Source organism: Chanos chanos, chromosome 5, assembly GCF_902362185.1.
Source record: "Chanos chanos chromosome 5, fChaCha1.1, whole genome shotgun sequence".
Lineage (NCBI taxonomy): Eukaryota > Metazoa > Chordata > Actinopteri > Gonorynchiformes > Chanidae > Chanos > Chanos chanos.
In genome coordinates, this window is record NC_044499.1 from 1,955,204 (window position 1) to 1,967,400 (window position 12,197).

Consider the following 12,197-nt stretch of genomic DNA (forward strand, 5'->3'; position numbering starts at 1 on the left):
TGTGTGTGTGTGTGTGCGCACATGCTCTGTGTGTGTGTGTGTGCGCACATGCTCTGTGTGTGTGTGTGTGCGCACATGCTCTGTGTGTGTGTGTGTGCGCACATGCTCTGTGTGTGCGTATGTGCGCACACATGCTCTGTGTGTGTGTGTGCACATGCTCTGTGTGTGTGTGTGTGCGCACATGCTCTGTGTGTGTGTGTGTGCGCACATGCTCTGTGTGCGGACTGTGTCTTTATATTTGTTGTATTTGGAAGAGGGCACAAACAAATGTAATTTATAATCAAAAGTATATTGTGCATGTGTTTAACAGTACTAAGAGAAATCGTGTGTGTGTGTGTGTGTGTGTGTGCGCGTGCGTGTGTGTAGTGGATCAAACACACAGATGATAAAGGTCGGCCGTATTACTACAGTGCAGATGGTTCCAGATCTGAGTGGGAGCTTCCCAAGGTTAACATCAGATCACAGGTATAAGGAGTGTGAGTCTGTGTGTGCGTGCGTGCGTGCGTGTGTGTGTGTCTGTGTGTGTGTGTGTATGTATGCATGTGTTTGAGAGTATGTCTGTGTGTGTGTGTGTGTGTGTCTGTGTGTGTGTCTGTGTTTATGAGTGTGTGTGTATGTGTATGCATGTGTTTGAGGGTGTGTGTCTGTGTTTATGAGTGTGTGTGTATGTGTATGCATGTGTTTGAGGGTGTGTGTGTGTGTTTATGAGTGTGTGTGTATGTGTATGCATGTGTTTGAGGGTGTGTGTGTGTGTTTATGAGTGTGTGTGTGTGTACGTGCGTGCATGCAGCGATGATACAGCATGGTGAGATCTCGTCACCTGGTGAAGATAATGCTCTGTCCCTCTGCCCACTCTCTTCCCGTGACCCCACCTTTTGGTTAAACCAGACCGGCGCCGGAGACGCGCCCAAAACCCGCAGTCTGGACCGCCGACCCCCCGACCCCATCGTCCTGACCAAGTGGAGGCACAGTACCTACAATCTGGACAGCAATGACAAGGTTCAAACACACACACACACACGCACACACACATACACACACACACATACATACACATATACACACATACATACACGCTTTTTTAACGTTACATACCCCGTCAACAACACCAAGCCAAACATATTTAATCTATATGAGAATCTGGCTTATGTTCATGAGTGTCTCACTGGTTCAAGGCAACATTTTGTGTCTTACAGTATATCAGTGCTGGTAAGATTTTTTTTTAGAAATGGTGTAGATTTGTATGGCTTTTTTTTTAAAACTATGTGTAATGTCATAACGTCATTTTTAACTTTAAGTGGTTTTTTTGGTGTCATTTGCTTTGTTTTTAACTTAAGTTAAGGCAGCGGTCAGTCAAAAATCGGCGAATCATCTCGCTGCGTCGAAAAGTCTCCACCCGCCTCCATCCTTATAGACTACAAGTCAGTGTTGTCCCGCCCCTCGTGTCTCAGTAACCAATCACCGAGCATGACAATCTCAGTGCACATTCCTTGTTGGTATCAGTAACCAATCATATTGCATGTAAATTTCCATGAGCATGCCATCAGACAGTCAAACACATCATACACTAACTGTGGGAGGCATGCGGTCCATACACTGTTCATGCAGCCAATCACATTGCACAATTGTATCTGTAGATAAGCCATTCAGTCCTGCCCACAGCCAATCAGACTGCACTGAAGCTAATCAACTATGATCAGTACAGAGAAATGTTTCCCACTCACCAATCAGAGCTAATCTGAGCCCCAGCATGTAAAATAAGCAGAGTTTTTCGGCATTGCCTAATTCCATCATTTTCATTTGAGAACATGAGTGATTTCTGTGTCTGTTGCATCGATCATCATATAACCGTGTGTAATCAGAAGAGGAGGCCCAGCTCTGAATCAAATGTGAAGGGCTGGTCGTTTTTCAGGTCTACCGTCAGAGGCCAGTCTGAGACAAGTCTTCACTTACTCTGTCATTATGGCTCAGGTCTTCATCCGCTCTTAATACCCTGGCTGGAAGCTAACTTTAAATAACAGCTCAAGAGAAGGTTGAATTACATCCAAAGGTTAAAGAGCACATCACGAAAAAGAACAACACAAACAAAAAAACAAAACGGAGCAGTGAGTGAAATAGACAGGGGCGGTCTGTACCATTAGACCTGCTTCCACCACAGACAGGTGCCCTTGGAAAAGCAGACAAATCTTCATTAAAACGTCTGATGCCTTTAGGTGCGTTCAGGTTTTAGTGTATTGTGAATGTATACCTGACGCCCGGGGAAAACTTGTCAGTAATAATGTTGCTATGAGCTGGTGAGTGCACAATAAGCATTGCCTTGTGTGTTGATTATTGCTGGTTGATGCGTATAAAGACTGTTAATGACTGATTTGTGGTTGCGTCTTCCCTAGGACTACCCAAAGCCCAGCTCTCCTGATTCGGACTCCTCCTGCCCCTCTTCTCCAAAACATCCCAGTTCAGTCAGTACCTCTCCTCCAACATCCCTCTTTCTCTAGACCTCTCCTCCAGCATCCCTCTTTCACTAGACCTCTCCTCCATCCTCCCTCTTTCAATACACCTCTCCTCCAGCATCCCTCTTTCACTAGACCTCTCCTCCAGCATCCCTCCTTCACTAGACCTCTCCTCCTCCAACATCCCTCTTTCTCTAGACCTCTCCTCCAACATCCCTCTTTCACTAGACCTCTCCTCCTCCAACATCCCTCCTTCACTAGACCTCTCCTCCAACATCCCTCTTTCTGTAGACCTCTCCTCCTCCAACATCCCTCCTTCACTAGACCTCTCCTCCAACATCCCTCTTTCTCTAGACCTCTCCTCCTCCAACATCCCTCCTTCACTAGACCTCTCCTCCAACATCCCTCTTTCTCTAGACCTCTCCTCCTCCAACATCCCTCCTTCATTAGACCTCTCCTCCTCCAACATCCCTCCTTCACTAGACCTCTCCTCCTCCAACATCCCTCCTTCACTAGACCTCTCCTTTTTTTTCCATATTTCCGTCAGCCTACTTCATCTAAAATTTCTCTTTTTGTCTCTGCTCCTCCCTGTAAACAGTATGTTCCCTTAAAACAACTCTCTCTTTAAATATCCTCTCATTTCCCCTGACTTGTGTAAACACCATTTCACCTCTGATTAGTGCAGGTCTTTTTCATGAGCTGATGAGTATGCACTGCTGTGTCTTACTGTACACCTCTGGGATATACTGTCTGTCTGTAGCTCTCTGTGTCTGTCTGTAGCTCTCTGTGTCTGTCTGTAGCTCTCTGTGTCGGTCTGTAGCTCTCTGTGTCTGACTGTAGCTCTCTGTGTCTGACTGTAGCTCTCTGTGTCTGACTGTAGCTCTCTGTGTCGGTCTGTAGCTCTCTGTGTCTGACTGTAGCTCTCTGTGTCTGACTGTAGCTCTCTGTGTCTGTCTGTAGCTCTCTGTGTCTGACTGTAGCTCTCTGTGTCTGACTGTAGCTCTCTGTGTCGGTCTGTAGCTCTCTGTGTCTGTCTGTAGCTCTCTGTGTCTGACTGTAGCTCTCTGTGTCTGACTGTAGCTCTCTGTGTCGGTCTGTAGCTCTCTGTGTCTGTCTGTAGCTCTCTGTGTCAGTCTGTAGCTCTCTGTGTCGGTCTGTAGCTCTCTGTGTCGGTCTGTAGCTCTCTGTGTCGGTCTGTAGCTCTCTGTGTCTGTCTATAGCTCTCTGTGACTCTTCATTGCTATATATTTTTATCTCGTTTTTTCTTTCCACTCTTCCACTCCATTGATGGCTGTTTTTTTCTTTTTTTCACCTTTAACCCTGCAGCCCTCAGAGAAATCTGGTAACCTTAACGTGACTAAAATCACAGAGCAGGGCAAGAAAGTCCGGTGAGTTACCAGCATAACACAAACTCAGAGCCACAAGACACCACACACATCAGAGTTAGTCATTCACAAAACTCAGTCAGAGCATTAATGACATAGGAGAGTGAATGAATGCTATGGTGAGTTAGTAAACAAGTGAGTTAGGGGATGAATAAAGGATTTATGGAATAAGCGAGTGTGTGTGTGTGTGTGTGGAGATGAGTGTTAGATTTATAGGGGGTGTGTGTGTGGAGATGAGTGTTAGATTTATAGGGTGTGTGTGTGTGTGTGTGTGTGTGGAGATGAGTGTTAGATTTATAGGGTGTGTGTGTGTGGAGATGAGTGTTAGATTTATAGGGGGTGTGTGTTTGTGTGTGGAGATGAGGGTTAGATTTATAGGGTGTGTGTGTGTGTGTGGAGATGAGAGTTAGATTTATAGGGGGTGTGTGTGTGTGTGTGGAGATGAGTGTTAGATTTATAGGGGGTGTGTGGAGATGAGGGTTAGATTTATAGGGTGTGTGTGTTTGTGTGTGGAGATGAGTGTTATATTTCTAGGGTGTGTGTGTGGAGATGAGGGTTAGATTTATAGGGTGGGTGTGTGTGTGTGTGTGTGGAGATGAGGGTTAGATTTATAGGGTGTGTGTGTGTGTGTGTGTGTGTGTGTGTGTGTGTGTGTGGAGATGAGTGTTAGATTTATAGGGTGTGTGTGTTTGTGTGTGGAGATGAGTGTTAGATTTATAGTGTGTGTGTGTGTGTGGAGATGAGTGTTAGATTTATAGTGTGTGTGTGTGTGTGTGGAGATGAGTGTTAGATTTATAGGGGGTGTGTGTGTGGAGATGAGGGTTAGATTTATAGGGTGTGTGTGTGTGGAGATGAGGGTTAGATTTATAGGGTGTGTGTGTGTGGAGATGAGGGTTAGATTTATAGGGGGTGTGTGTGTGGAGATGAGTGTTAGATTTATAGGGTGTGTGTGTGGAGATGAGGATTAGATTTATAGGGGGTGTGTGTGTGGAGATGAGTGTTAGATGTATAGGGGGTGTGTGTGTGTGTGTGTGTGGAGATGAGTGTTAGATTTATAGGGGGTGTGTGTGTGGAGATGAGGGTTAGATTTATAGGGTGTGTGTGTGTGTGGAGATGAGGGTTAGATTTATAGGGGGTGTGTGTGTGGAGATGAGGGTTAGATTTATAGGGTGTGTGTGTGTGTGGAGATGAGAGTTAGATTTATAGGGGGAGTGTGTGTGTGGAGATGAGGGTTAGATTTATAGGGGGTGTGTGTGGAGATGAGTGTTAGATTTAAATTGGTGTGTGTGTGTGTGTGTGTGTGTGTGTGTGTGTGTGGAGATGAGTGTTAGATTTATAGGGTGTGTGTGTGTGTGGAGATGAGGGTTAGATTTATAGGGGGTGTGTGTGTGGAGATGAGGGTTAGATTTATAGGGTGTGTGTGTGGAGATGAGAGTTAGATTTATAGGGTGTGTGTGGAGATGAGGGTTAGATTTATAGGGGGTGTGTGTGGAGATAAGTGTTAGATTTAAATTGGTGTGTGTGTGTGTGGAGATGAGTGTTAGACTTATAGGGTGTGTGTGTGTGGAGATGAGGAGTGATTTTAAAAAATGAGTTAGGGGACAGGTCATTTGTTTATGGAATGTGTTAGGGGATGAGTGGTGGATTTATTTAGTCCTGTCAGTCAGTGATTACCTGGTTCTGGTTGGTCATTCTGCTGTTTATCCCACCCACAGGAAGAACTGGACTTCGTCCTGGGCAGTTCTGCATGGATCCTCTTTGCAGTTTGCTAAAAGCCAAGGGGGCTGGGTGAGTGTCACTCAGTCACAGGTGGCTGTTTTCATAGGCTGCCATTGGCTGTCAATCAGAAACCTTCACTTCACAGTTTAGGCAGTGTCTGATTGTACAGAGCTACATCCCCTCGGAAGCATTTGTTCTGATTTTCTGACTGGGGTGTGTGTTTGCGTGTGTGTTTGCGTGTGTGTTTGCGTGTGTGTTTGCGTGTGTGTGTGTGTGTGTGTGTGTGTGTGTGTGTGTGTGTGTGCATTTGCACCAACAGTTTGGTAGCCATCAGACCAAACCTGATTTCAGTGTTGATTTGAGAGGTGGGTCTGTGGACTGGGCCTCCAAAGACAAGTCCAGTAAGAAGAACGTTCTAGAGGTAAACTGACCGTAACCCATGACTGTCTCCTGCTTCCAGTGTCTGAACTGAGGCATACTGATGTGAAAACAGTTGTTTAATGTGTATATATATGTTTGTTGTTGTGTAATGTGTATATATGTTTGTTGTGATGTGTGTTGTCTGTTTGTTTCTCTGGCAGCTGAAAACGAGGCAAGGGACAGAGGTTCTCATCCAATCAGATAACGATGGCACCATGAACGACTGGCTGAGAATCCTAAAGGAGACCATCGACACACACGTGAGACACCGCACACAACACTTACATACAAATAAACACACCCACACACACACATAATGTATAATGTAATGTAACACACACACATACACACACACACACCCTTTCTCCTTCCCTTGCACACATGTACATTCTCCCATTCATACACGTTTTTACTTATCTTTGACTGTGAGATAAGTGTAATAAATGTAAAATGACATGTGTTGTTCGTTTTGTGTGTGTGTGTCTGTGTGTGTGTGTGTGTGTGTGTGTGTGTGTGTATTTAGGTGTGGGAGTCTGATGAGGCCATAGAAGAGGACATGCCTGAATCTCCAGGTGCAGAGAAACAGGACAAAGAAAAAGAGCACAGAGACTCCAAGAAATCTAGAGGTGTGTGTGTGTGTGTGTGTGTGTGTGTGTGTTTAGCCCACTCACTCTTTCTCTGTGTGTGTTCTGTGAATGGATGCATTATGGATTTTGCCCTTTGTCTACATCAGGATGTGTTTGCTTGTCCGTGTGTGTCCATACCTGTGTGTGTGTGTGTGTGAGTGTCTCAGTGTAAGATGAGTTGAAAAATAAACTCTGGTGGTCTGTGTAGCCATGAAGAACTCGACCAGTATGGACTCGTCTGATCAGAAGAAGACCAGGACCAAACTGAAGAAGTTTCTTACTCGCAGACCCACTCTACAGGCAGTCAGAGACAAAGGCTATATCGAAGGTACCTCTCACACACACACACACACACATATAACACACGCACACACACGCACTCAAATACTCACACAGATAACACACACACACACACACACACACATTCAGACACTCGCACACAAAAACTCTCTCACACAAACACAAACAACAAACAGACTCTATGTACATCTCTGTATCTATATTTTTAGACTTGATTTTAAACTTTTAGACAATGAACTGCCTTACACTGATAAAAGATAATGACTGTATACTCACCCCTCCCCTGTGTGTGTCTCTTTGTGTGTAACTGTGTCTCTGTATGTCTCTCTCTGTGTGTCTCTGTGCGTCTGTGTAACTGTGTCTCTGTGTGTGTGTCTCTGTGTACGTGTGTCTCTGTGTCTCTCTGTGTGTGTGTGTCTCTCTGTGTCTCTGTGTGTGTGTGTCTCTCTGTGTCTCTGTGTGTGTGTGTCTCTCTGTGTCTCTCTGTGTGTGTGTCTCTCTGTGTGCGTGTGTGTCTGTGTCTCTCTGTGTCTCTGTGTGTGTGTGTGTCTCTGTGTCTCTGTGTGTGTGTGTCTCTCTGTGTCTGTGTCTGTGTCTCTCTGTGTGTGTGTCTCTCTGTGTCTGTGTCTGTGTCTCTCTGTGTGTGTGTGTCTCTCTGTGTCTCTGTGTGTGTGTGTCTCTCTGTGTGCGTGTGTGTCTGTGTCTCTCTGTGTCTCTCTGTGTGTGTGTGTCTCTGTGTCTCTCTGTGTGTGTGTCTCTCTATGTCTGTCTCTGTGTCTCTGTGTGTGTGTGTCTCTCTATGTCTGTGTCTGTGTCTCTGTGTGTGTGTGTGTGTGTCTCTCTGTGTCTGTGTCTCTGTGTGTCTCTCTGTGTACGTGTGTGTCTGTGTGTCTCTGTGTCTCTGTGTCTGTGTCTGTGTCTCTCTGTGTGCGTGTCTCTCTGTGTCTGTGTGTGTGTGTCTCTGTGTGCGTGTCTCTCTGTGTCTGTGTGTGTGTGTCTCTGTGTGCGTGTTCAGACCAGGTGTTTGGCTGCGATCTCAGCAGTCTGTGCCAGAGTGAAAACTCCACAGTTCCACACTTTGTCATCATGTGCATCGACCACGTAGAGAGTCGCGGTACGTACACAGACACACACACACACACCTCTCACCACTCATCTCACTGTCATACACCTTGTTGGGATCGCATACCTCTCACAAACACACTCTTAAAACAAACAGTACTGACATAACTGTAAAATAAAATGCTCTCTCTCTCTGTCTGTAGGTCTCAGTTTGGATGGATTGTACAGGGTCAGTGGGAATCTGGCAATCATTCAGAAACTGCGCTTTGCTGTCAATCACGGTACTGTCCCTCCTCACACACATAAGCACATGCACACACACACACACACACACACAGGCTGCTATAGACAATGTGGTAAAGCTCAGAACAACTGCTCTCTTATTTTCTCTCTCTCTCTCTCACCTCTCTCTGTGTGTCAGATGAGTGTGTGAATCTGGAGGACAGGAAATGGGAGGATATCCACGTGATCACTGGGGCACTGAAGATGTTTTTCCGAGAGCTTTCAGAGCCTCTCTTTACCTACACTCTATTCAACGACTTCATCAGTGCTATCAGTGAGTGCTCCCACAGAGACACACTCGCACAGAGACACACTCGCACAGAGACACACTCGCACAGAGACACGACACACTCGCACAGAGACACACTCGCACAGAGACACGACACACTTGCACAGAGACACACTCACACAGAGACACACTCGCACAGAGACGCACTCGCACAGAGACACGACACACTCGCACAGAGACACACTCGCACAGAGACCCGACACACTCGCACAGAGATGCACTCCCGCAGAGACACGACACACTTGCACAGAGACACACTTGCGCATAGACACACTTGCGCATAGACACACTTGCGCATAGACACACTCGCACAGAGACACGACACACTCGCACAGAGACACGACACACTCACACAGAGACACACTTACACAGAGACACGACACACTCGCACAGAGACACACTTGCACAGAGACACGACACACTTGCACAGAGACACACTCGCACAGAGACACACTCGCACAGAGACACACTCGCACAGAGATGCACTCGCACAGACACACTTACACAGAGACACGACACACTTGCACAGAGACACACTTGCACAGAGACACACTTGCACAGAGACGCACTTGCACAGAGACGCACTCGCACAGAGACACAACACACTCGCACAGAGACACAACACACTCGCACAGAGACACACTCGCACAGAGACGCACTCGCACAGAGACGCACTCGCACAGACACACTCGCACAGAGACGCACTCGCACAGAGACATGACACACTCGCACAGAGACGCACTCCCACAGAGACATGACACACTCGCACAGAGACGCACTCGTACAGACACGACACACTCGCACAGAGACACGACACACTCGCACAGAGACACACTCGCACAGAGATGCACTCGCACAGACACACTTACACAGAGACACGACACACTCACAGAGACACGACACACTCGCACAGAGACGCACTCGCACAGAGACGCACTCGCACAGAGACACACTCGCACAAAGACACACTCGCACAAAGACACACGCACACAGAGACACACTTACACAGAGATGCAACACACTCACGCAGAAACGCATTCGCACAGAGACGTACTCGCAAAGAGACGCGACACAATCACGCAGAGACACACTCGCACAGAGACGCAATACAATCACACAGAGACATGGAGCAGTCGCACAGAGGCGTACTTGCACAGAGACACGCGCGCGAAGAGACACAGCATAATCACACAGAGATGTACTCACACAGAGACGCGAAGCAGCCACACAGAGATGTACTCACACAGAGACGTGACACAGTTACACAGAGACTGACTTGCACAGAGACGCACTAATGCAGAGATGCACAGAGATACACGACACACACTTACACAGAGACACACACAGAGATACGACACAGGCACAGAGATACATGACACACACTCACACAGAGATGCAGCACAGCCACACAGACACACACAGAGATATGACACAGTCAAACAGAGACATTGCACACACTCATACAGAGACCTGATGAAGTCTGGAGGGGAGATGGGACGTTTTAAAGTCTAGTACGACCAGTTTGGCCTTCTGCTGTTCATTATTACTCTCACTGTCAGTATCGTTAATGTGAGCTGTGTTCAAAGTCATTTCATACCTTCTTCAATTTTATTATGGCTTAAGACTTGTACTTTGGCAGTAGTGTACTCTCTAGTGGTGAACTGAAATCAGTAGAACAGAAAGCGTCCAGCAGGTGGCATTGTTGGACTTTCTTATGTGGAAACAGATAGATCCTGAATCAGGATGTCAGAGAGCTCTTATCAGACTCAGACTTTTAGAGCAGACAGACCCATCGTAAAAGTCAGATTTCACTGCCGCATACAGCTAAAAGAATGTATGTGTGTGTGTGTGTGCATGTGTGTGTGTGCATGTGTGTGTGTGCGTGTGCGTGTGTGTGTGTGTGAGCAGAAGTTTCTGATTACAGACAGAGAGTACAGGCTGTTAAAGAGTTGGTGAAAAAGTTGCCACCACCTAACCATGACACCATGCAGGTGCTCTTCAAACACCTTAGGAAGTAAGTACACTCTGTCACACACACACACACACATACACACGCATGGACACACACTCATACGCACAGTCTCACACGCCACACACACAGACGCAAACTCTCACTCTCCACACATAGTCTCATACTCTCCACACATACACACACACACACACACATACACAAACAGCTTTAGGAAAAAGCTACATATGCATTTACAAGCATAGTGCAATCAGCTTTTACCTTCACATCCTCACATGCTGTATATATTAACTCACTTTCCCTGCTCTTTCACTGTGTGTGTGTGTCCCTGTGTGTGTGTGTGTCCCTGTGTGTGTGTGTGTCCCTGTGTGTGTGTGTATGTGTGTGTGTCCCTGTGTGTGTGTGTGTGTGTCCCTGTGTGTGTGTGTGTATGTGTGTGTGTCCCTGTGTGTGTGTGTGTATGTGTGTGTGTCCCTGTGTGTGTCCCTGTGTGTGTGTGTGTGTGTGTCCCTGTGTGTGTGTGTGTCCCTGTGTGTGTGTGTGTGTGTGTGTGTGTCTGTGTGTGTGTGTGTGTGTGTGCGTGTGTGTGCGTGTGTGTGTGTGTAGAGTGATAGATCATGGAGAGGAGAACAGGATGACGACCCAGAGCGTGGCCATTGTGTTCGGCCCCACTTTGCTCCGTCCCGAGGTTGAGACGTGGAACATGGCAGTGCACATGGTCTACCAGAACCAGATCGTTGAACTCATCTTACTCGAATATGAGACCATCTTCGGCAGGTAGGCCACACCCGCAGGCTCCCTCTGACCAATCACAGCTCTCCATCCACCGCAAGAGAGACAGCCCACTCTGGGTAAAGGCGACAACACTGTGGAGACCTAAGACTGCCTGTCATTTGGTCAGCACAGACAGAGAACCGCCCACTTTAGTCTAAGACACTCCCACAAGGACGAGACACCTCCCGCTTAAGAATAGTGCATCGCCTACTGAAGCCGCCAACCACTGTCTGAACGGACGCCTTCTTAACTGGACCGAGTGACTCAACAGTATTTCTGTCTTTAAATGGACCCGGGAACATCCCAGTCCAGAACTCTGAACAGGCTCATGACACATGTGGACCCTGCTCTGTGTTTGGTATCATCCAGACATGAGGGTTCAAAAAGAGTTACTTCTGAAATCTGGGTCTTTCTCTCGCTCTGTCTTACGCTCACTCGCTCATTTTCTCTCTCTCTCTCTCTCTCTCTCATATGCCTGTAGCAATTTGCGTTTGCTTCTGATTTCTATTGTACTGGATCCTTTTTTCACTGTGAATGTGAATGCAGTCTTCTGCTGCAGTATAGACACTGGAGCCTCTGCACCAAGAACACACACACACACACACACACCCCCTGTGGATCTCCTTTGTGTTGACACTGGATTTGTGCGGTCAGGTCGGGTCAGGTCAGGTCAGAGAGGTCCAGATGAGGCCTTCTGGGTGTCATTGCTGGAGCCCTTTTCCCCTGCCTGTGTCCTATGACTGTGTCAGACTACTGAACTAAAACCCTCAACAGACCAACACACTGACTCTCCACTCAGACTGCCCCACCAACATACACACCTCCGCTGTAGCCTTCACTGTCTGTCTGTCTGTCTGTCTGTCTGTGTGTGTGTGTGTGTGTGTGTGTGTGTGTGTGTTTGCTCTAGGATGGATGTTGACA

General features: G+C 47.1%; 1 protein-coding gene across 1 annotated transcript in view; it reads left to right on the forward strand.

The window, feature by feature from the left end:
- Positions 1 to 11,813, forward strand: part of LOC115811538 (rho GTPase-activating protein 12-like) — a 36,777-nt gene extending 24,964 nt beyond the window's left edge. The window contains exons 5-19 of the mRNA XM_030773780.1: positions 367 to 465; positions 889 to 999; positions 1,338 to 1,421; positions 2,391 to 2,459; positions 3,777 to 3,838; positions 5,551 to 5,623; positions 5,874 to 5,975; positions 6,136 to 6,234; positions 6,498 to 6,600; positions 6,809 to 6,928; positions 7,916 to 8,014; positions 8,166 to 8,243; positions 8,384 to 8,518; positions 10,442 to 10,547; positions 11,109 to 11,813. Of these exons, the coding sequence (XP_030629640.1) occupies positions 367 to 465; positions 889 to 999; positions 1,338 to 1,421; positions 2,391 to 2,459; positions 3,777 to 3,838; positions 5,551 to 5,623; positions 5,874 to 5,975; positions 6,136 to 6,234; positions 6,498 to 6,600; positions 6,809 to 6,928; positions 7,916 to 8,014; positions 8,166 to 8,243; positions 8,384 to 8,518; positions 10,442 to 10,547; positions 11,109 to 11,283 (1,515 nt within the window). The 3' untranslated portion in view covers positions 11,284 to 11,813. The remainder of the gene's footprint in view (positions 1 to 366; positions 466 to 888; positions 1,000 to 1,337; positions 1,422 to 2,390; positions 2,460 to 3,776; positions 3,839 to 5,550; positions 5,624 to 5,873; positions 5,976 to 6,135; positions 6,235 to 6,497; positions 6,601 to 6,808; positions 6,929 to 7,915; positions 8,015 to 8,165; positions 8,244 to 8,383; positions 8,519 to 10,441; positions 10,548 to 11,108) is intronic.
- Positions 11,814 to 12,197: the final 384 nt, after the last annotated feature.